At 40.2% G+C, this 22,827-nt stretch overlaps 8 protein-coding genes across 8 annotated transcripts; 6 read left to right on the top strand and 2 right to left on the bottom strand.

Annotated features, from left to right (window-relative positions):
• Positions 1-964: 964 nt before the first annotated feature.
• On the top strand, positions 965-1,492 carry BEWA_003290 (hypothetical protein; the record flags this gene model as incomplete). The annotated part of the gene is made up of 3 exons (XM_004830530.1): positions 965-1,075; positions 1,207-1,321; positions 1,356-1,492. 3 exons carry the CDS (start codon positions 965-967, stop codon positions 1,490-1,492), a joined length of 363 nt encoding a protein of 120 aa, XP_004830587.1.
• Positions 1,493-1,740: 248 nt separating this feature from the next.
• On the top strand, positions 1,741-6,450 carry BEWA_003300 (structure-specific recognition protein family member protein; the record flags this gene model as incomplete). Its single annotated transcript, XM_004830531.1, has 5 exons — positions 1,741-4,593; positions 4,954-5,828; positions 5,863-5,995; positions 6,112-6,247; positions 6,376-6,450. 5 exons carry the CDS (start codon positions 1,741-1,743, stop codon positions 6,417-6,419), a joined length of 4,041 nt encoding a protein of 1,346 aa, XP_004830588.1. The 3' UTR covers positions 6,420-6,450.
• Positions 6,451-6,452: 2 nt separating this feature from the next.
• Positions 6,453-9,843, top strand: BEWA_003310 (leucine carboxyl methyltransferase, putative). The gene is made up of 5 exons (XM_004830532.1): positions 6,453-6,569; positions 6,734-6,819; positions 8,091-8,377; positions 8,969-9,358; positions 9,488-9,843. Exons 1-5 carry the CDS (start codon positions 6,517-6,519, stop codon positions 9,800-9,802), a joined length of 1,131 nt encoding a protein of 376 aa, XP_004830589.1. The 5' UTR covers positions 6,453-6,516; the 3' UTR covers positions 9,803-9,843.
• A 2,318-nt stretch (positions 9,844-12,161) lies between these two features.
• Positions 12,162-13,914, bottom strand: BEWA_003320 (hypothetical protein; the record flags this gene model as incomplete). The annotated part of the gene is made up of 3 exons (XM_004830533.1): positions 12,162-12,937; positions 13,009-13,562; positions 13,607-13,914. The coding sequence occupies 3 exons, from the start codon at positions 13,912-13,914 to the stop codon at positions 12,162-12,164; spliced, it is 1,638 nt and encodes a 545-aa protein (XP_004830590.1).
• Positions 13,915-14,507: 593 nt separating this feature from the next.
• BEWA_003330 (hypothetical protein) lies at positions 14,508-15,863 on the bottom strand (the record flags this gene model as incomplete). Its single annotated transcript, XM_004830534.1, has 1 exon — positions 14,508-15,863. One exon carries the CDS (start codon positions 15,861-15,863, stop codon positions 14,508-14,510), a length of 1,356 nt encoding a protein of 451 aa, XP_004830591.1.
• Positions 15,864-16,745: 882 nt separating this feature from the next.
• Positions 16,746-20,413, top strand: BEWA_003340 (hypothetical protein; the record flags this gene model as incomplete). Its single annotated transcript, XM_004830535.1, has 5 exons — positions 16,746-16,773; positions 16,843-17,072; positions 17,500-19,839; positions 20,134-20,336; positions 20,362-20,413. 5 exons carry the CDS (start codon positions 16,746-16,748, stop codon positions 20,411-20,413), a joined length of 2,853 nt encoding a protein of 950 aa, XP_004830592.1.
• A 434-nt stretch (positions 20,414-20,847) lies between these two features.
• Positions 20,848-21,993, top strand: BEWA_003350 (hypothetical protein; the record flags this gene model as incomplete). Its single annotated transcript, XM_004830536.1, has 1 exon — positions 20,848-21,993. The coding sequence occupies one exon, from the start codon at positions 20,848-20,850 to the stop codon at positions 21,991-21,993; it is 1,146 nt and encodes a 381-aa protein (XP_004830593.1).
• Positions 21,994-22,280: 287 nt separating this feature from the next.
• Positions 22,281-22,815, top strand: BEWA_003360 (hypothetical protein; the record flags this gene model as incomplete). The annotated part of the gene is made up of 2 exons (XM_004830537.1): positions 22,281-22,555; positions 22,593-22,815. The coding sequence occupies 2 exons, from the start codon at positions 22,281-22,283 to the stop codon at positions 22,813-22,815; spliced, it is 498 nt and encodes a 165-aa protein (XP_004830594.1).
• Positions 22,816-22,827: the final 12 nt, after the last annotated feature.

Consider the following 22,827-nt stretch of genomic DNA (forward strand, 5'->3'; position numbering starts at 1 on the left):
GAACTCAGTGGAAAGGCGCTGACAATGGGAGACGGCAAGAGACATCCCTTTGCCACCTACTAGATAATTACACCATGGATTTATTACATTTGCATGTCTGATGTTTAACGCTTCATTTAGACCCTTTTACTTCCACGACATGGACTCGTGACAGAGAGGTTCCTAGAACAAATCGTCACTTCGGGAGTGTGTGGAGGAAGAGGAATCTGTAGGACCTCCACTTTCTTCCTCCTTTTCCATAGCTAATATCGTACGTTTACATTCGAGTGCCTGGCGGGATTTGCCATCTTCTACACTCTGGTCCTCCATAGAAGTTCCTGGTCGTACAAACGCTCATTGGCAGGCTTTATCCGCCCATTTTATCCGAGACATTATTCTAGACAAGTGTTACAACCTGCCATCTGCACATTTGCGAGCTTATCCGACGGCAGCTTCCATTCGTCCGTTCCCGTCAGGCGGTGTAGTGTGTAAAATCCCGTGGAATCTACGCGTTCATTTTAAATAACAGGTTATACACGCCTTTTATATTTTATAAGGAACATTGACCTCTGAAAAGTTTTTATTGACAAAATGGCAACTTTGACGAGCATTTCTTCCTTTGGAAACATCAAGGGACCAGACGTCGCAGATTTTGTAAGTTTTGTGGATGATTCTTGTTTTATGCCAAATATTATCAACGGTAAATGTCATGTGAAAGAGTACAAAGGCTATGGAGATGGCAAAAGTGGCCTACCGGCCGTGTCTGTGAGCTTCTAAATGGGCAGAATGACCGACACACACAGAAGACGCAATTTTAGGCAACATTAGATGTATGAGACGTTATTGTTCCAAGTACAAGGGGAATGACGCAAATGTGACTAATCTATGAGGCCAAGACAAGAGTGTGTGTCTGGTCCCTACGAGATTCCTGCATTTATGTCATCCTATGCCCATAAGGGAGCGTAAACACATCTTCTCCATGACTATGGATGTACAAAGGAACCAATTATGGTATATGGCAGGGTGTAGATGCATTGGGAGATTTGCTCGTCACTCCAAGGATGGAAGCCTATGCATTCCCATGGAGCATCTCCTTGTATCTAAACCTCTCACTCGGAATTCACTTATGTCCCACTATTGTACTCATTATTCTGATACATAAACCTGTGGATATTGTGGCGACAGCAAATTTGCTAACTTCTCACGCAATACTAAAACAATTTTCAGGGTGCCTTCAAGGTTTCAAGCGAGTTATTTGGATGGAAGAACAAGCGTACTGGTGATGTTATCCAGCACAGGTCATCGGATATATCTACAATTGCATTTCTAAAGACCAATTCAAGTAGGTATTCCACAAGTCTGCACAAATTTTATAGACACCTACCAACTGAGGATTGAGTTGAATGAGTCAAAGGGACACAAGGTACTCAGATTTGATGGGTTTACCGAAAAGGTACGTTGGATTAGATGTGTTTGTGAACTAGAAGCAGCCCATGTGATATCAACTAGTTGATGGAAATCCTAAGATGTGAGGATTATGAGTTCGACGTATGGTGAACTCTTTATGCTCCATACTGTACTACTGAAGACTGTGTTGATACTTCCTCCCCTTGTTCTGTGGATAGTCTCTCTGACGGTGAGCTAGTGGTAAGAGGGAGGATGAATGGAATGAGGACTAATGGAGGAGGTACTTTATCCAAATGTAGCATATAGTGATACTGTTTTAAATTTGGATGCCCAGTCATTACTTGAACATGGAGGATGAGTACAGGAGAAGGAAACACACTAACATTGAAGCTAGAGAACAAATGCGGCGACAAAGAAGAAACATGCCACTGTCGTGATAAACCTCCTGGTATTATTGCTAAAAGGGAGCCAAACACTCCAACAAAAGGCTTCATTAAGGTTACTCACCAGTGTAAGAATGGAGAACCATTCAAGTTAGACAAGATACTATCCGGTGGTGGAGGTCAGATAGCAGGAGTAAAAAATCCCATATATAGTGTCTCTGTGTACTTTTGGAATGGAGCACCAGATAAACCACTCTTGCTTGGAATTAAGCAAAATGGTAACTCCCAAACCAAATACTATAGTAAAGGAACCAGTTTGTGGATAACTAGTCTGGTATCTCACCTGAGTGAACAACAAGCACTTGATGAACATAACTGCCAAAAGAACAATGCTGTTGTATTTGATATAAAGGACTCTCATACAGGTGATCTTCTCAAAGATCCTAAGGCTGATTGTATGCAGAAGACTAGAACGGTGGAACAAGCTTCTAATTCCAAACAACCTCCAGGGAGTGATTATGTTACTACAGCATATATCATTAAAGATATTAGTGGTGGTACGAGTAGAGATACAAAAATATCTAGAGTAACTTTGCGTGGTAGTCCTATTAACATTTCACCTCCCACTGATCCGATTGACGCAGTAATACTCTATTCATATCCCGGTAGTGATAATATACCCCTTATGATTGAATTTCTAAAACAGGGTGGAGTAGGATCAGAATGGTATGAAAGTCAAGATTCAAGTGGTAATAACTGGGGAGAAGTTGGTCGTGATAACAATGGATTCTACGAAGACATAGAAAGTGACCCTAAGCCTACCGCACAACTCTCAGAGAAACTTGACGAGGTATTATGCAAACGATATAACAATGTTACTTTGGATCTATCACGTAACCGAACTAATGGATCTAAGTATTGTTGCAGCGATCATAAAGATAAGGATGCTAGGATATCTGTTACTAAAGGAGATATCATAGTAAATAGTCTTGCACGGACTACTTCATACTACAAACACTCTATTAGCGATGGATACGATCTTGCCGGTATTAAATTTTATCATACTGCTGATGGTTGGAATAGGAAGAATATAAAGCTTTTAGGAGTATCATTTCCAACCTCTGGTGTAAATAATGTTTATGTGTTCCATTGCAACCAGCATGATCCGGTTCTTATATATATTGACTCACCTAGAAACCCTGCAGCAAGAGGTTGGTACAAGAAAGGTGCTAGTGATCAGTGGACATGGATAGGTGGTATCCATAATAGCATAACGGAAAAACACTTACAGGATGGACTTAATTGTAGACAATGGATGAAACTAAGTATAGTACTAGGAAAAGCTGGTTGTAATGGTTTGCAAGAATGTCCTGGAGGCGATCCACTCACTCCAGATGAACTAAAACAGGAATTAGAAAAGGAAATGCAAGAAGAAGAAAAGATAGCTGAGGCTGAACGAGAGAAGGCAATAGCTGCAAAAGTTCAACGAACTACTCCTGCTGATACTGCTAGTGGTAGTTCTGGAAATAGTAGTGAAGAGGGATCTTATAGTAGCGGTTCTAGTCCATCCTCATCTCAAACTGCTACTGGTCCTCAAGCCCTTGGTAGAGCTGCAGAGGGAAATGAGAAACTATTGGGAGCAGCTAAAACTGTCGGTAGGACTGTTGGTTATGTACTAGGCAGATCAGCTATAGCCGGTGGAGTTGGAGTGTATACTGCCAATGAGATTCTCAAAACTGCAGTTCCACTAGCTCTTGAACTTGTGGATGGTACTAAATTTAAAGTTTATGGTCTTGATGCTAGAAGAGAAGCCCCCAAAGGAGGTGGAACTACTGCTAGTAGGTCTGGAGGAGTCACTATACATCTTGACAGTAGAGATTCATACGACCTTAACCCTAACGGCGGAGAAATGATAAACGTTTCCTCTTACCATTATCCTCCTATGAAAGGGTATTCTGCTTATGAGCACATGATTGGAAAGGACCTTAAAATCAATAAGTTTACAGTTAAACGTAAGGGACAAACCTTTATACCAGAAGTTGCACCTGTGGAAGGTGTTAAGAGCGTAATAGTATATGTTTTCACTTGTGGTGGTAGCAGTACACCTTTACTACTCTATTTTAAGGATAAGAACGGTCATAACTGGTATGAGAAGGCTAAAAATGATGAATGGAAGAGCGTTTCTGGTAAACTAACTACTAGATCTCCAGAACAAGCATACCTTGATAACACCCTTAGGACTGCTCTAAAGACCATAAAAAATAGTTTGGACGTTAAATGTAAAGGCAAGAAAAAATGGATATCTGTGCCTCAAAATGATGGTAGTAACGATATCCAAGATCTAGTAGAAAGTAGACAGCATAACAACCTTGGACCTTCAGACGTGGACAATGTTATTTCTCAGATTATTCCACTGGAAAAACCTCCAAAGCTTAAACTAGACGTGCAACAAGGAGGTGATAACAACTTTGACTTATACGGAAATCAAGAACCACAAAATAACATTGCTCAACCTCCTAAAGCTCTTCAACAACAACGTACTGCTGACTCATCTGATAACCAAGGTAATACTCTTCAAGGTGGAGATCTTCAACCTGGTGCTCCCGCTTCTGAACCTCAAGCTCGTTCTGGTGCTGAAGCTGATTCTGAAGCTCTTCAACCTCCTCCTGTTTCTGCTCCTCCTACTCCTAAACCTGCTCCTGTTACTGGTTTTGAAGTTCCTCTTGTTGCTACTATTGGATACTTTTTTGCTGGAACTGCCGGAAGCGCTGCAACATTCTTTGGAGGATGGAAACTTTATAATCGCTATAAGGGAGATCCTTGGGTTAGACAGATTTGAGACTATGGATTCTCCAGTAGGGAGACTAGGGAATATGTACTGAGTAGTTGGTCTAATGGAGTATTGCTAGGAAAGGTCTGTCTACTCCTTTCAAATCTCTCAAGATTTATTTTGACTATATTGCTTTGATAACGCTCTCTACCGTAATAAGAAGGTGCCTTTGGAATTCCCTTTTGGATTACTAAATTGTATATTTTAGAGCGACAAAACACACTTATGGACAATACCTTATACCATCCAACACACTTTTACATTTATACTTTATAGACAATCTAGAACAACACGGGCTGCTTTTATAATCATCCATTATACATATATTCATACACTTCAAACATCTACATACAGAACCATCTGGAGCTTAAAAAACACTTCGAAACACACTACAATATACAAGTAAACAAGGACGAAGTATCTAGCACCGGTTGGCATTGGGGTACATACGAATTTGAGAATAGTACATTCAAGTTAAACATTGGATCAAATGCTGGACTAGAGATTGATGCTACTTCCATATTACAGGCAACAATACCAACAAAGACAGATTTAGCCATTGAACTCAAGAGCAATGAAAATCTTTACAGCGTAGATGATTTGGTAGAAATCAGATTCTGTGTACCAAACAAAACAGATTCTGAAGACTTTGAGGTACAACTGGAAGATCTAAAACAGACCTTTTTATTAAAGTCTGGATTGGATGAACTCAAGAGCGAAAAGATTGCCCTGCTTATGGACATTCCTCTTATTGTTCCTAGAGGTCGTTATGAAATTGAATTTACCAAAAAGAGTATCAAACTCCACGGAAAGAGTTACGATTATACCTTGCTATTTAGCAACATTTTGAGAATGTTTTTACTTCCAAAACCAAATAGCCCGCATATCAACTTTATTCTTGGCCTAAATCAGCCAATGAGACAGGGACAAACGAGATATCCATACATCGTAATGCAGTTTGACATGGACGATGAACTGCAAGTTGAATTAAATTTGGATGAAAAGGAAACGGAGGCACTTAAACTAGAAAAGACACTGGAGGGGAAAACTTACAGTGTTGTTTCTCGTTTATTTGGTGCATTGGTAAACAGATCAATCGTTGTACCAGGAGACTTTAAATCTGATAAGGGTGATTCCGGGTTTTCCTGCACATACAAGGCTACAAGTGGCCACTTGTTCCCACTCAACAGATCGCTCTTGTTCATTGTTAAACCCGTTATTTTCATTAGGTTTGTTGCCTGGTTCTAGATCCTTTACTTGCAGATTTGAGGATATCGTCTCTGTCGAATTCAACAGGACTGGAGTTGTATCACAGAATCGTTTCTTTGCAGTGATTATTTCAATGAAGGGTGGAATGGAATATGAATTCACCAATATAGATAAAGCAGAATTTGAGGTAAGTGACATATCACATTTTCTTTGGAATATAAAAAGATCTAAAGAATGCCATTTTGGATGATTGAATGAGAAAATGGATGTTCTCCAAATAAATGATAAACACAAAACTTGCAGCACTTGAATGCCTATTTGACATCTCGTGACATCAAGATCAAGAGCCTGGAGGAGTCCGAAAAGATGGATCTTCCACTCGACGTTGAGGAAATGGACGAAGATGACGATGAAGAAGACGAAGACTTTGAGGACGAAGGTATGTTTCCCTTCCCTTGTCTCTATTTATCATCTATCCCTTTACACATCCCACTTACCGTCATCGTACACATTTTGGTTGATCATCTACACATCCATTACTTCATCTCATTCATGAAAATTTTATAGGTTCGCAATCTTCTGAGGAGGAAGAAGCTAACGAGGAAGAGTAGACATCACAATCACCCGCTCGGTGGCTCGACTTCAGTCGTTATAAAATGTTTTATATACCATCTATATAACTACCCTTTACACGATCACTCGGTCAAAATGTCCCGTGATTCCGTCAAGCATAGCGGTCACTTGGCCATTTCCAGCAAGAGGTTAGTTTATGGGAGCAGTTTGTCCCTTTCTCTGCCATTTCCCTCATTATAGAGGCAATATGACCATTATTTACAAGTAAGTAGTGACAATTGTCCGTTTATAGCGAGGGAAACTGAGGATATGATTCACACAGATCCGAATCTACACATACACTCACAAACAGGTCATCCGTGGCTGCTGGTTACTATGATGACGATTTTATCGAGCATATATTACCTGGAACAAAGGAAAATCCACTTCTAAACTTCCGTAAGTCTGCATTTTAGCGAGATCTGGAGCATCGAGTTGACAACCAAAGAGACTGATCGTAGGTCGGCAGATTGAGACCATCCCTTGGCCATAAGAAGTACTCCTGATGAATGGCTAGACTGTGTCCCATGCAGTGACCTTGGATACACTATTTTGTGCTCCCTTTGGTCGCATTGAGATTCTCATGGATCTCAGAGTTTTGAAGACACACTCTCTAATCATGGAGGATTAACGCTAAGTTCTTGCTGAGTCTAGATTGAGAATGTAAGGAGGATAAGGATGCATGCTCTCGTGAAAGAACTCTAAAGGCGTGGAAGCCAAGAATGAGACTGAGATTCTAAATCTGACAAATTTACCGATTATTCCATCAAATGCATCACTAGGAAGCATTCCCAGCTAAATAAAGAGGTTAAACGTATAAGAGGATAATGGAGACTTTACGGTAAAAAGTATCAGTATTATGGTGAAGACAGACCCTACGTGATTAACCCCTAGGGCTAAAAACGGTCTACTACCACATAGACTAGAATACGTAAAGAATCACCACAGAAATTATCTTTATAGTCTAAAAATACCCCAATGGTTAAAGAATAAACCAGGGAATCCGATCTCTAGGAATGTCACCGTAGTTGTGATTGAGATGTAAAACATGCCCATGCAATCACAAGTGCAATACTAGAGTCTACACGGTTTCAACTAAATTTAAACACGATGATTCCTGATCCTTCAAATGCAATGAGAACTGGTAAGCCTTTAAAAGTACCACTATATACCATGGCACGGAGCTTCCTGCAGAAGCACCTCAGGAAGGTTTTCACGTGCTAAAGTACATTCTAGTACCTCTTCGTTAAAATTGAAGACTAGTGATAATACTGACCATCGCTTTGATAATGGAGAATGGATAGAGAGATAATAGGGTCAATAGATGAGAATAAACCAAAGACAGTTGGATACATTACAAACACAATAGGATTAAAACATCAATATCCTAGAAAATAGGTAACTAGTGTTATGGAGACTTGTAGATATGAATCACTGAGAACACACAGGATGCTATATTTCCAAGAATGAACAGTATACAACAATCTCACTTCAACTGTAAATTATACAATGCGGTTGGAATGTTACTCAAAAATTTACAAAGGAAAGAGCATGATGCAAAATTTCCCAGTACATACATGGAAAGTCTCAGTGAATACCGTTGCTCCTCTGATGTCAGCTCTCCGAATAAATACACATGCAAACAATATACACAACACACAAATATTTAGTGTACTACCTCCGGGTTTACAGTGTTCGGAAGCTTATCGATCTCTGCATAGCAGAGTTTTCAGAAAAGGTGCAGTTTGTAAATTTTGGGTGTGGAATGGACACAATATCACTTTGGCTTATTCAAAAATATGGAGGATATCGCAAAGGAGTCGTTTGTTTCGAATTAGACTTTCGATCTCAGTTGGAAAAGAAAAATGCACTTGTCAGTAAATGTGATAAGGCCATGGAAATGTTCACTAATTTCGAGTATAGAGACGGTCTCGCATATTCAGACCAATACCGTATGGTAAGTTATTTATGAATAAAACTCTGGACGTCATAACCCCGATTTAAAATTCTGGAAAGTCTCGTCTATGACCTCGAGGAATGTGTATTTCAACTATGGATACGAAACACAATGGCTAGCCTTGCTCTTTTATTGATGGCACAATTCTTTCAGGATATAGTTGCTCTGGACGGAATTATTGTTTACTCTCTGAATAATATTTCAATGAAAACTCTGGGGATTTAAAACTACGCATTAGGAGGCTAGCAGGAGAGTTTGCTTTCCTTTGTTTTGAAAATGTGAATAGAGAATTGAAGGATTTAGATAGGAGCACATTCAAAAAAAGCTTTCAGAAATGATAAAATAGCTTCTTATACCATGAATTTTTGTAATGAGTGGATAATAACGTATTAGATTTGTACATTGTAACTTACGATATTGTATCCCTTACCAAGAGATGTGAAATTGATCAATAAATACGGAGGTTACGCTAGCTCCATTTAATCCGGAAATATTCTTCCTTGAGGTCATAAATGTGCACAGTTAACCACTATAATCATTTCATGACGGGGATACTGACAAAATCAATCATAATAAAACACAAATTTTCAGATTCCCATTGATTTGTCACACGAGGAAGAACTCAAGAAACTTGAAGAATATGGTTTCTCTAGAGAACTTCCTACAATATTCCTCAGCGAATTAGTTCTGGTTTATGTTGAAGCAGAGGCAGCGAATAAAGTTATAAAGTACGCAAGAGACTGTGCAAAACAGTCATGCTTCATTTACATGGAACCCATATCTACATTTGACAGTTTTGGAAAACTCCTAGTTTCGAGATTCAGGAGTCATGGACTTGGAATTCACGGTACCGAAAAATATCCAACGATAGAGGACCAGATAAATAGATATAAGAGTCTTGGATGGGAACATATTGTTGTTAAGGATATGAATTATATCATGAACCGCGCCATAGATGAGGAAGAAATGCGTCGTGTTAGGGTAAGTTTATTTCATCTCTAGTACACATAAACTTGGTGACGCATTATTGTCATATTTGTCAGCTTAACACATGGTTCATAATTCTCCATCTATTACCGCACATTTGTAATATATATACAAAATTTGCAGTCTCTTGAAATTTTGGATGAGGTTGAAGAGCTGGCTCTGTTATGCAACCATTATGCCGTTGGTACCGCAACTACCGATGATAAACTATTTAAAAAGATATTAGAGTTCTTGGATAGAAATAAGGAACAAACAAAGAGTAGCTACACTACACAACAAATATGTGAAATGATCCTCGATGGAACCATAAAAAAGATTCAACCTTCCATTCTAGAGGTTGCGCCGTTTTCCAAATTTTTTTCTGAAATCATTTCAGATAGCATAAAGGGCAAAGCAAATGTACGAATTAAGGATAGCGAAGATGATAGAGAAGAATAGAGCAGTATTTTTTATCCACTTTAAAGGGAAGCCAATTATATAAAAAACCTGTAACAAGCAAAACATCCACCCTTAAACACATGAATAGTAAATGTTAAACTTGAAAAGTTCAAGTACATATGGCAGATATACTCAACTATACTGCATTAACTGTGCATGCGCCCGCATTGCGGGGTGATTGCTTCACCATTTTAAAAATCAAGACATTTGAGAATTTTTAGCCGCCGTACTTTCAGAGGTAGAAGTCGCTTCTCGAAGCGTTTATAGTGATAAGCCTCTCATCTCATCAAGAACTCTGAAATAATCTTCCCTTTTGACTTCTCTCCAAGAAGTGGACTTTTCAAAAAATTTCGGTTCAAGCGTTTCAGCCCTTGTAACTTCTATGGAGATTAAATGGGAATTATTCTTTGAGTAACTCTCTGCGAAAATACACTTTTTATTTTCTGAGCCGTTCCAAATTAAAGCTCCTCCTTCCTCAATGGAGGATATGTGGTACCCTTTATCCGGATAGTATAATCTGTGCTCTACTCCATTATTCCCACATTCATTTATTAGTATATTTTTAAGTTTATGGCTATTGATCTCTAGAACTCGAGGAGTTGTCGGTTTTACCGCTTCCCTGAGTCCTGCCATCAATACCCTGTGCTCTTCATTCTTTATCCTATTCCACTTTCCATCAGTTTTTCTGAGACAACGATGAAGATACCTCCCGTCTTGAGTTAAAACACTCACCACTGCCGATATGGGATCGTTACCATCATAACAAATCAGTACTTGCAGACCACGCTCCTTATCCGTACCCTTCCATATGGGTACGTTTAGGTCATGTACTTCTTTAAGACAATAACCTTCCTTTGGAGCATATCCCTTAACAGTTATTCCGTTATCATCCTTCTCGTGTACACTGATCTTGGATTCATCTGGACTGGCGAGGTCTATAGTAATGGGAGTGGTAGTGATAGGCTGTCCAAATGACTGAGAAACTGGAGTATTCGCCTTTTGGTCAGGCTGAGGAGCCGGAGGTGGAGTAGTTGGTTAAGGGGATGGTTCTCTAGGATGAACTACAGATTGGGATAGACTCCTAAGATCATCTTTAGAAAGTCCATTAGAACCTTCATATGCAGTTTCATCAGCCAGATCCCAGATCTGTCTTTTACCGCTAGATCCACCTTTCCTTGTCTCATCTGCAATATGACTAATCACAACTTCATCCTCTTTATAGTCGTCTAGAACCTCGATGTGGAGTCTGTTGCCGGGATATCTGGATCCTGTGCAATGGCAAAGTCCCAGTAGACAGGATGTCAGAAGAACGGAAGAGACATTCATCTTCCCTCTAACAACCATCCACTATGGCACCACAAAGGCCTAGTTTTTAATACAATTGGCCCTTTGGTTACCCCTTTTGGAGAGCGAATCGAAAAGGAAAGGAGAGTGAATGACCACAGAGACCCCATTGCGACCAGGAAGAAGAGATTGTTACTAGACCTACAGCGGCATTCTGGGATTATAAAGCATTAGGTATGGCTTATAATAACAGTAGGTTTCCTATGTAAATCATTCTATTGACTATCTACCTCTACAGAGGATACTTCAGAACAGATCCTCCTCAGACATTACTTTTGAGGTTATCCTGTACACACACCTTTAGATTGAACATTTCATAGGTTACATTATACATCTTCTGCATACAGACATATCCTTCCATCTCGCTCTTCTCCTTCTTCCTCTTAATGTTGAAGAGGTGGATACTCGGCAGGTCTATCAGTCCTTGATCAGCAAGAGTTATCCTGTTACCATGACCCCTGATACGAGTGAGTACAGTGTCTTTGTCTGGAATAGTTCATGAGTCTTACCCGTTTGAAACTGTGTAGCAACAGTTCACATCCTTTCCAAGTATTGTTACCATAATTGGAATAGTAATAGACAAACAGGGGAGTAATAGTTCATTCCAGTACTATCATGCATACAACAGAGCTCAATGAGCGCCTCATTCTCGTATGAATGTCCTGAATAGTAGGCATTTAGTCTTCCAAAGGGAGGCAGTCTCTTTGGAGGATTCCTGGAGACCTTCTAGTGATGAGAATCAAGTCGACGCATTCTTTGGACTCATGGAGAAGCTGTGGAATCCACAAGGGTAATGTAGAATAGCCTACACTTAGGGCAACTTAATTTATTAAATCCATAGAATGCCTACAACAATGCAGGAGCAGAGGTGTCTATGCACGATAACTTCGTCCTAGAGGTGACTGTAAAGGTTACCAAAATGTCGGTATACTCCATTTCTTCTCTGCAGAATTCGGTTATCCATCAAAACTCTATGATAGATAAATGGTAAAGGACAATATGTGGACATAAATTCTCAAAATTTAAATGTAATGAGATCCTTGAACATTTCGCGTATCGATTGTCCCTTTTTAATCTTCTTCACAAAGAGTTTCTGGTTTTCCTTAAATTCGTCCAGTTTTATAATAGACACAAGTTTCCTGTTTCTAGCACAAATTGCGTCATACTGCGGGAGGAGTGTCTCCAACATCTCAATCTTCAACTTTGGTGTGCATGCAGTGTAAAGAGATGAAATAACAAATCCTCCATTCAAGTTATTGGCCATTTGGATAAACTGGTCCTTGTAGGAATCGTAGACAGCCTTTACAATTTTCTCTGAAACAAGTCCCTGCTTTGGATCCAATAGGAGCTGTAAAACTCTGGAAAAGTGTCTGTCACAAGCTAGATCGAGAATTTTAGATTGTTCAGTGGCGATCCTCAAGAAACCTCTAAAACTGTCCAGTAGAGGCTGTATAGACTTTTGCGGGAATTTTAACATGTGCAAGAGAATTGAACATCCTGCAGCCTTTATTAAAATTCTGGATTCATTTAAAACTGCATTTTCTGTATTTGTACCATCACTACCTTCTGGTTTATCTCCATTTAAAATAGAATCCGCCCCAAAGGGACCATTTCTACAGGCTCCAGTGGAGATGACAACGACCCACGGATTAATTCCTCCTTCTATGGCTAGTGTCTTGAAGACTTTTTTTACAAATAAAGATTCACAAGCGCCGACGCGAACACAAGCTTCTGCCAAGCGCCATATTATTGAGGAAGATGTGGTATTAAATAATCTCTCAAACTGAAGCTCTACATGTTAGTGTATTGTGAACTGACATGGATGACTGGAGAGCCACAGATCCATAGAAACACAAACTCACCTTCTATAAAAGTACGTAAATGCGATTCCTGAAAAAAGGTATTCTGAATAAATGCTTGAACAGCGTAATTTGCGAATATATTTTCCGATAATGCCTGAAGATTTGGTGAGATAAAGTCCCTGTGCACTTTGCTGTATGTTGCTATGCCACACACTCCAATGCACGTTTCAAGTGCAAAACTGGAGTTTTTACAATACATGCATCTCTCCAAAGTAGCATCCACAAGGTCCTGTACTAGCTGTTCAGCTCCTTCATCTTCTAACAAATTTTGGTGTTTAAATAACTTGAGCAAAAGACAAACTGTTGCACAAGCCTGGTTTGTCCTTAGTATTCCAACAAGATCCTTTCTCCAGAGTTGAGACCAGTGCAGCAACTTTTCCTTCCGCCAAGGACTAATCTGTATACCGCTCAAGACAATAATATCAGTTTCATCCGAAACTTTGCGATTTTTGACGAATGGTTCCGAATCAACCACATTAGCCATAACTTTGAGCAATGTACGAAGCACATGAGATCCAGAGTTATGATGTAACAATTCAAATAAACAGCGTTCCCTGTACAATTTTAAAGTTTTAATGAGTGAATGGAAGAAACGTACTCTATAATGCTAGCAAAAAGCTGCAACAATTCGTCCAATTTATCGTCATACTTTTGAAAGACAGTTATGCACTGCAGAAGAGTTTGGAGCACATGCGACCCAAAGACGTTTTTGGAGATAACTTCTACATTTCCCTTGAAGACCAGAGTGCTTACTAATTCTCTACAAAGATTTAGTTTTTCTTCAAGATTCTCCTTATCGTCTTCTATCAAAGACAACGCCAGAAGCCCTATAAGCTTCTCTAGGTACTTTGAAAGTGTTTGATGGGTACATATCGACGGGATCTGTAAGTTTGTATTTTTGTGCATACATTATTATAGTTTAAATAGGAATAGTGAGTATCTAGGAGCTTTTTTGGAAAAAGAAAATGGATAGTTTATGGTTTTCAAATTCCATATTTCCAAAAGTAATACCATGGGAGATCTCATTAACATTTATACCAACAAGAGAGTAGTCCAGAGGGGAGAGTGTCTCTAATGCCTGATGGCTGTATAGTCCCATTCAAGAAATAACCAAAAAAACTACATTACGTATCAACAAACTATTCATCTGGGGGCAAGTCACAAGTAACTACAATGAACAAATGATCATCCTTATGAGTCAAAGTAGTTCTCATATCAAAAGTCAAAAGTTTAGGAAGACTGGTATAGAGACCACGACAACCACATTTACACCAATATCCCCAAGAACTCCAAAACCCATAACGTGAAGTAGGCCAAGAATCTCTATCAGACAACTGACAAACACTATGAGCATAACTCTTTAGCATTGAATGTCTCCTCAGTGAGTCTCTCCCTCAGTAGTATTCCTATCAGACTCTCCACTAGACTTCTTAATGCATGGACAAATGGCCAGGGATGAGTGAGTAGTCCATCTAACATGACAGATTTCAGGGCATCCATTAAAATTCCTCATCTTCATAGACGATAAGTAAGGCCTCTGATTTACCCAAAACTTTGCATCTAACATTCTTAGTAAAGGAAGACTTAACACTCTTACATGCCACCTTCATTCCATTCCATGTCCAGTATCCTAAGGACTTCCAGAAGCCAAAATCCTTAGTAGGCCATTTATCACGATCATGCTCATACTTGGAATAAGTCTTTAGATAACCATCTCCAGTAAAGGCCAATATGATCATTAAACCTTGGGATGTGAAGGCATTAACAGCCGAAATAGCACCTCCATATGCACCACCTCCAGCATATGATACTGCCTTGAGTCCCTCTTCACAAAACTTTAATGTCACAGTAATGACTCCGACAAGCGCTCCACTACTTTTTATAGAACTTGCTAGTCCACTATCTGGATAATGAAGTGTGCACAAACACAAGATCATTGCGGTAATATGTGGAATTGCCAGAATCCATGCAAAATTCCATCCCCAATTACCATTACTCCATGGTTTATGTGGACCCTTTTCAGATGCACATAAAGTGACTATGGCAATAGCAATACCAGGAACCGCACTCATGAATAAAACAACAAGATCAATAGTGTAGCCAGTGCCAACATCTGTCAATTTATAGGGAGCAATGGCAGGATAAAATGCGTAGATACCACCCATACCAACCATTCCCATCAGAATTGGAGAGACAGCACCAGCACTAGGTTGACCACTACTATCACCACCATCAGCAGTTACAGCCAATTCGCCATAATCACAAGAATAGGCATATGCCCACACTATGGCTGAGATTAGTGATATAATTATAGCAATGATAAGCTGCCAGACTATGATCCAGTAGCTAACGTTCGACCAGTTATGTTTCTTGGCAAGTTTAGTGAAGACATAGTAGTAGATGCAGACTTGGATACCAGAGAGAGGGATTCCTACACTGAAAAGGGAAGCATTTGAACTTCCAACGTTCATCACACACGCTACATTAAGTCCATAGATAAATGAACCGAATACGATAGCCCAGTAATAGAAGGTAAGACGTCCCATTTGACCTCCAGAAGTGAATGCATAAAGGAGCAGGACAAATGACCAGCATAGTGCCAAATTCGTTACAGCGGCAAACCACGTCTTAAACCAGGGTGTAGTAAGCGCTATTATATTTATAATAGCCATTCCAGTAAACGTTGCCAACTCCATAGGATTATGGACCATGTTAATGAACGAACTGGCATACTGCTGAGGAATTTTAAATCTATCAAGTGCAAACTTTGCTCCAGTTAAAGCCACACGGAGAGACTGCAACAGAGTCAGACCTGCCATAAACATGGCGCCTTTCTGAAGTCCATCCTCTGCCATCTGTCATTCACACCATTATATACCATATCATTGGCTATAAGTTGAAGAGACACCTCCATTCTCTACTAGGGAGTTTAGTGTTCCAGTATTCCTCACCATTTCAAGATGCATGTGTAAGTAGCTCACATCCTTAAAGGTTTCATAGGTGGACTAGGAATGGAGAGGTTACTCATAGTCGCTGATACCTTCTCTGATTGCTAGAGACTTAATTCATTCAAGACGTTGAATGGCAAGGTCCCGAGTGGACAATGCTTAGCATATCATAGTCGCAAGGCTCCCATCTTGCTGTTATTGCATTATACAACTCAATGCTTAGCACTTCCTGATGGTAACTCATTCATCTAAGGATGAATTCGCGCCACTCTTCCATTCGCTATACTCATTCCATCGTGATCTATTACCTAGTCTCTGACGTCGGTAGGTCACCTGCTTTGGTCTATAGACCTACGCAGTGAGAATCCTACTCTTTCTTAGGCTTCCTTACGGTCGCTCAGACTGCCTCTGTCTTACGCCATCGACAGCATCATACTCCCTCCGTTCGTATACTCCGCATTCAACTAACCTGTTGTTTAATCTGTCCAAGCACATTGGCGGCGAGTAAAAACTTTTCGTTAGCGCTGGATTCCTGTTTGACGTCTGCAATCTTTTGTTTCAAGTTGCGTAGATAGACATCCACTTGGTCTACGTTCATACTGCCCATTCTCGTTCCTCAGAGATAAAATGACCTGCGCAACCAAAAAGTTTGACGTGAAAAGGGCGAATCCTGGACTTGGTAGCGAGTGGCTTGCGGAGACCCACCAGGCGCTACACCACCGCCGCAACTCCGGCAGACGCAAAACTCTGAAAGATGCGGAGAGACTAACCAGACGATGAACGACTAAAATGACAAAAATTACCCTCAAGGAGCCAAGTAAGTCAGCGTTTCACTGGGCGCGTCTGGCGCGCGTTGCTCGGTGGTTTCACTCATGAAAATCTCCAGGCGTCGAGTGTGTAAAGTCGGTTGGATCAATTCAGGAAGACTATGCCAATTTCAAGTGCAAAACCGCGCTCAAGAGGGTCTTTGACCCAATCAGCGAACTCTACTGGACCTACTACGAAAATGTGACGTTTAAACAGAGCCCAAAGGAGGAGTTTACAGTCGTACTCTTGCATGGGATATGCGGTACCGCCGGGTCCTCCTTTTACATTTTTGAACGGCTCTCGGAAATGGTTAGTTGACTTTATGGAATGATGCCGTCGTTAGACGGAATGGATGGGTAGCTAATTCGACTGCAGGGATGATGAACAACTGTAATGCGTAGCATGAAGGGAGTTGTAAAGGCGAACACAGTGAGCTAGGCGAGTATAGTTCAGTATGAGAGTTGTCTATTATGGAGTTTGGGTAATCTTGATATGGAAGGAGTGGAGCCCAGAAGAGTCATTAGTGTGACTATAATGACAGAATGCGGCTCTATAAGGCTTGACAGTGAGCTAGTTGTGAGGGAGGATGAATGTATGGATGAGTAGGGAGTAACTAAGGTACTGGTCTGCTCCCTTTGGTCGCATTGAGACTACTCATGGATCTCAGAGTTTTGAATGAGCATACTATCTATGAACATGGAGGATGAGCGCTGGAGAGTTAACATTAAATGTAAAGTGTAGTGGACCATGTAGATGTACTGGTGGTGATTCTACTGGCATAACTGCCAGAAGGGAAATCACCTTTTCCACTATCAGAGGCTTTATTGCCTATGTCCATGAAATAAAGGGTGGAGGAACATTTACTCTCAAGGGAACTTTAGATGGTGGTGACAAACTAGGTGATAATGGAGACATCACAGATGTTACCAGTGTCTCTGTTTACTACTGGGACGAAGATGATGAAGAAAACCCCAAACCTCTTATCCTAGAAGTGGAAATTGGTGGAAATGAAAAGAAGTACTACATTAAGTACGAAAGTAATGAACAAGAAGTACATGACAAGGATGCAAAAATTTGGGTACACCATGGAAGTTCTTCAACATCACTACAAGATATGCTAGATGACCGCAATTGTGCTATAAATAAACGTGTTCCATTAGATATTAAAACTCCAGAGAAGACTTTTAACTTTAGTTCTGGTCGTTCAAAAGGCAAAGGTATAGAACTGGCTGGTTCTAAAACACTACTGGGGAGTGATTACATGGTTACATCCTACAGAGCCTCAGGTGGTACCAGTTTTGAGTTGAAACTGTCTAGAGTTGATTATGAGAATAAAAAGATTACTGAAATAAAGGACTTTCACAATGCGCTTGATGGAGTAAGACTCTACTCGTCTCCAGTAAATGGTAGTTCGCCACCAGTCGTACTCGAATTGGCTACAATTCATGGTGGAAACTCTACCCTTTATGCGAGTAAAGGTGGTAATAGTTGGGTACAGGTTTATGGAGATTCAAAGACTTTTTATACTGGGGAGAAAGATTTCTCTACAAAGATACCTACGGAAGCGTTAACAAATAAACTAGACGAAGTGATCTGTACCTATCACAATGCAGCCACTGTGGATATATCATATAGTAATTCCCAGACTCATACTGGTAATGGAAACTATTGTTGTAATGGTAGTCATGGTCCTAAGAGGATCTCTGTTATCAAAGGGGATGTCACAGTAGAAAGCCTTGGTAAGACTACTTCATACTATAAACACTCCATTGAAAGTGGAAAATTGGCAGACATTAAATTCTACCTCAACGGTGATCAGAGTAGAAGAAGACGTGTAAGGTCATCCAACCTAAGGTTACCTATTACTGGTCCAGTAGATGTCTATGCTTTCTACTGCGGTTATGATCCCATACTTGTCTATGTTGATGATTCTAAAAGTACTAAGGCTAAAACAGGGGGATGGTTTAGGAGAAGCCGAACTGGGAATTACGACAAAAAATGGGCAAAATTCCCCATGCCCAGAAACATAAAACCTGAAACCATTAATAATTGCAAAAACTGGAATACATTTGTAGCAGTGCTAGAAAAACTTAAATGTGAAAACTTCCAAAGATGTCCCCCTGAACCTTTACCATTACGTTCTGAAGATGGTATTGGAGCAACAGAAATTCAAGATGAGGAACAAATTGCCTTGGGAGAATCTGATACTGAAGACTCATCTCAACAAGCTACTGATCCTGGTGGCGGTAGAGGAGAATTTTCTGGACCTAATGCTCCTCCTGGTAAAGGTTCTAGTAATGTTGGTAAAGGTGATGATGATACCGCTCTTGACCCTGCTGGAAAAATTGGTGAAAAGGGTGATAGTGGAGCTGGAATAGAACTTCTCAAAACATTGACAAAGCTTGGACTAAATGTAGCTAGTGAACTTGGACCCGTTGTCATAGGTACAGCTGGACTAGCTGAAAAGGTTGCTGATAAACTCTTATCCAATGTTCTATCTCCTGCTCTTAACCATTCTACTTCTGCCATTCGTACTCCTGAACCTACTACTACTGGTTCTCATAATTTAGTCCCCCAATCTGCCACAAGTGATGGAGTAAGGATATATACAGTAAAAACGGATGATGGTAATACTGCACTAGCTATGGAAAGTTCTAAAGGAATTGTTCGTCTTCTAGGTGCTAGTAATGGAGGTACTGGTACTCCAAGTAGAACTTATTATGATCATTCTGGACCTGCTGGTATTGCTAAAGGCAGTGATGAAAAGGGAGCTACTCCTCCTAAAGGTGAAGATGAATCTACTCGATCTAAAGATGTCGCAGGATCCCCTGAAGTTACTCCTACTGCTGGAGTTCCTTCTCAATCTGAACCTAAACCTGAAGTTGCTAAAGCTGCTGCTAGACTTGAAACACCAGTCCCTTCTCTAGGCTCTAAAACTTCTGTAACTGACAATCATCCTCAGGATATAAATACCCCCTTAATTACTGTCTCTTCTGTTCTTGCTACTTCTGCCGGATCTGCTGCAACATTTTTTGGAGGATGGAAACTTTATAACCGCTATAAGGGAGATCCTTGGGTTAGACAGATTTAGGTGTCTATGGACTCTCCAGTATGGAGACTAGGGAGTATGTACTGAGTAGTTGGAATAGTAAGAATGTACCATATTGAGTATGCATAGACTCTTTATGACCGTTAAACTCATAAGTCCCTTCACTTATTTAGACAACTCCTGTGCTCACCAAAGGTATCTGCTTCTTGCGACTTCCTAGTGGCTCTATATTCCATGCAGCCATTAGCTATAGACAGTACTCATACACTACCCAGCTTATCTACTTGTCCACATCTAAATTCACATTACACTTGTATTTAGGGATTCAGGTGCATTTCAGCTCAATATCCAGAGTACATAACTCCATTCGAGTGGAACGCAGGATTCTTACACTTTCTGGAGTATCTCAAGATCACAAAACCAGTTGTATTTGCAAGTGATTTGGGAGGATTTCTCTTGCAGTTGTTCGCGGAAAAGTATCCGGACGCTATACATGGGATGATACTCTGCAATTCATACACGAGGTACGTTCATTAACCCATTTATTAGATACATTGAGGATGCTATAATGTCTAAAGGTAGACTGCATTATAAAATGTAAAGTATGGAGTGTTGCAGAATTGTACTTGGAAACTTGGCAAGAGAAGAGAATATTTTATGTGCTTTGTCTATGGAATGTGACACATATCTATATTTAATGTCGGAATAGAACATATGATATGGATAAGGGCTGTGGAAGAGGAATGAAGAGAATGTATGAGGGAAGGGGGTGATCATTTTGTCCCTGTTGCCCTCTCACAGTTACCCAGGAATACCTTCCCTGTATCCCTCGATTACAATCCTATTTTATGGAATTACCTTGCGTCTATATCGTTATTCTTCCTATGTCTACTATCCTCTTCACACACTTTGCCTTCATGGGGTATGAAATAATAGATGGAATGCCAAGGGTCGGCAGAATTGTCTGAGATTTATAAACACAAAGGATGTTTTAGATTTAACATATAGCTTTAACATGGCGGGATAGTAGAGGAAATGAACGTTGTTACGTTGATTTATGCGCTATTCCTTGTTCGGTTCTGTTGTTGCGAAGGCCATGGAAATGCTACTGGTTTTAGGACTAGTCAGGGGTTAAAGGAATCTCCTGTTACTCCAAATAACTCTGTTCTTGATCTCTTGAATCCAGACAGAGAATCGGTACATGTTGGTGGTGACGAGACAGATGGACTGGCTAAAAGGGTCTTTACTCCAAAGGATGGTTTTGCTCTGACCAAGGTTGTTACTGGAGAAACCGAAATATGGAAGGCTAAAGCTGGCCAGAAGTGCACTCTTGTAGAAGCTTACAGCAAGGGAGGATCAATGCTGGCTCATTTAAAGGTTGAGAGTGCCACTGGACTAGATTTAAAATACCTTGAGAGAGTAAATGGAGCATGGAAGAACATGACCACTACAGAGTTTTACCACAGGCTGGAAGAGATGAGAAAGGATGGTGAAAAATCTCCAGAGGAAGAGATGGAAAAGCATTTAGAACGTGCCAGAAAAACACTAGAGGAGAGTAAGTCTGATGAGAAAAATGTACGCATTGAATGTCTTAAGAAGAGACTAGAAAAACTCCAGGAGAAACAGGAAAGTATAACTGAGACCCAATCAGTTCCCACTTTAGTCTCTAAATGTGAGTCAGAGCCTAATACTACTGTTACTTTGCCCTTCAAAGAGGCCGTGAAGGAACTTGAATATTTTAGGAAAGTTCTACTAACAAAGACACCGCTCCCGGTGGTCGACGAGTTTACTCTTGACATTTCCAAGGATCCAAAGGAACATTTCATAAAACTTGTTGATGATGTTGATAATGGCTACAAACAGAAGAAGTATACACCGCTATATGGAACCTACAAGAGGACAATAGATGGGACATTCAACAAGGTTGTAGATGGTCCCGCTGTTATATGGATAGCACAGCCAAACGAGAGATGCGGATACGTCAGTTGTTTGACAAAGGACAATAAACCAGAACTTGTGACAGTGGCAGTTTGCGGAAGGAGTGACTTTGTCGCATTCGATCGTTTTGCTAAAGATGCTTCTGGATCGTGGATGACTATAACCGTTGAAGCATTTGAGAGGAAAATGAAAACAATCAAGACCACGAAAAAGTGGTGTTTCTGTCTTCCAAAATGCTGGTAGTTCTGTTTTAAAGGATGTATAACCTAATGTATATAATATAATTTGACAAGGAGCAAAATTATTAGACAAAGCAAAGACTTTGAGGATTTAAAATTTAGTCGCGTAAACTCTGGCTTCAATATTTGTGCACTCCACACTTTACTGACATTTTTGCACATGTACAATATTATGGCTACCACTAATACATTTCCTTACTACTATTATATTAATAATACAGAACGGATCTGTTTAGCAAGTACTCTGATTTTAGGGACTTGTATGGGAACATTTACACCATCCTTCCACATATGATACTCAAAAACATCTTCATAGACTCGTACATATGTCCTCTTGAAGGTGCGGAGACAAAGTTGGAGTTGCGGGAACAGCATGCGCGAGAGTTTATGGCTAGCGAGCTCGATCACCTCTCTGCCGCTGACCTCGGTAGCAGAGTAAGTTTACAGCTAACAGGTGAAGTTGTGACTGGGGCCATAACATCGCTCTTTCCCCAAAATCGCATGTTAATTATTGAAACTTTCAATAATACAAATCCGGACCAACTTAATGACGACATTAGACACATGTAAGCTTCTTTATCGAATGCTCATTCAAATGTTTAGGTACCCGTACGCCAAAATAGCAACTATGAAGAGTGGTGGAGATTTTCCGTACTTGACTAGACCGGATGAACTCTTCATATTCGTTCAAGTGTTTTTAAATAATCTAAAGTCGGACTGCACAAAATCGGAGTCGCCAGACACACAAGAGGCGTCAACCGTGGCAAATTTGCGCAGCATTGACCTTAACTATGACTCTGAAAATAGCGTTATTAGTGGGTACTAGAGTGGATTTGGT

Source organism: Theileria equi, chromosome 3, assembly GCF_000342415.1.
Source record: "Theileria equi strain WA chromosome 3, complete sequence".
NCBI lineage: Eukaryota > Apicomplexa > Aconoidasida > Piroplasmida > Theileriidae > Theileria > Theileria equi.

Bases quoted from the DNA above. Each gene is read 5' to 3' on its own strand.
- BEWA_003310 (XM_004830532.1), top strand. From the start codon at position 6,517: ATGTCCCGTGATTCCGTCAAGCATAGCGGTCACTTGGCCATTTCCAGC. The intron at 6,820-8,090 runs GTAAGTCTGCAT...ACAAATATTTAG, and splicing joins AAATCCACTTCTAAACTTCC to TGTACTACCTCCGGGTTTAC. The intron at 9,359-9,487 runs GTAAGTTTATTT...CAAAATTTGCAG, and splicing joins AAGAAATGCGTCGTGTTAGG to TCTCTTGAAATTTTGGATGA.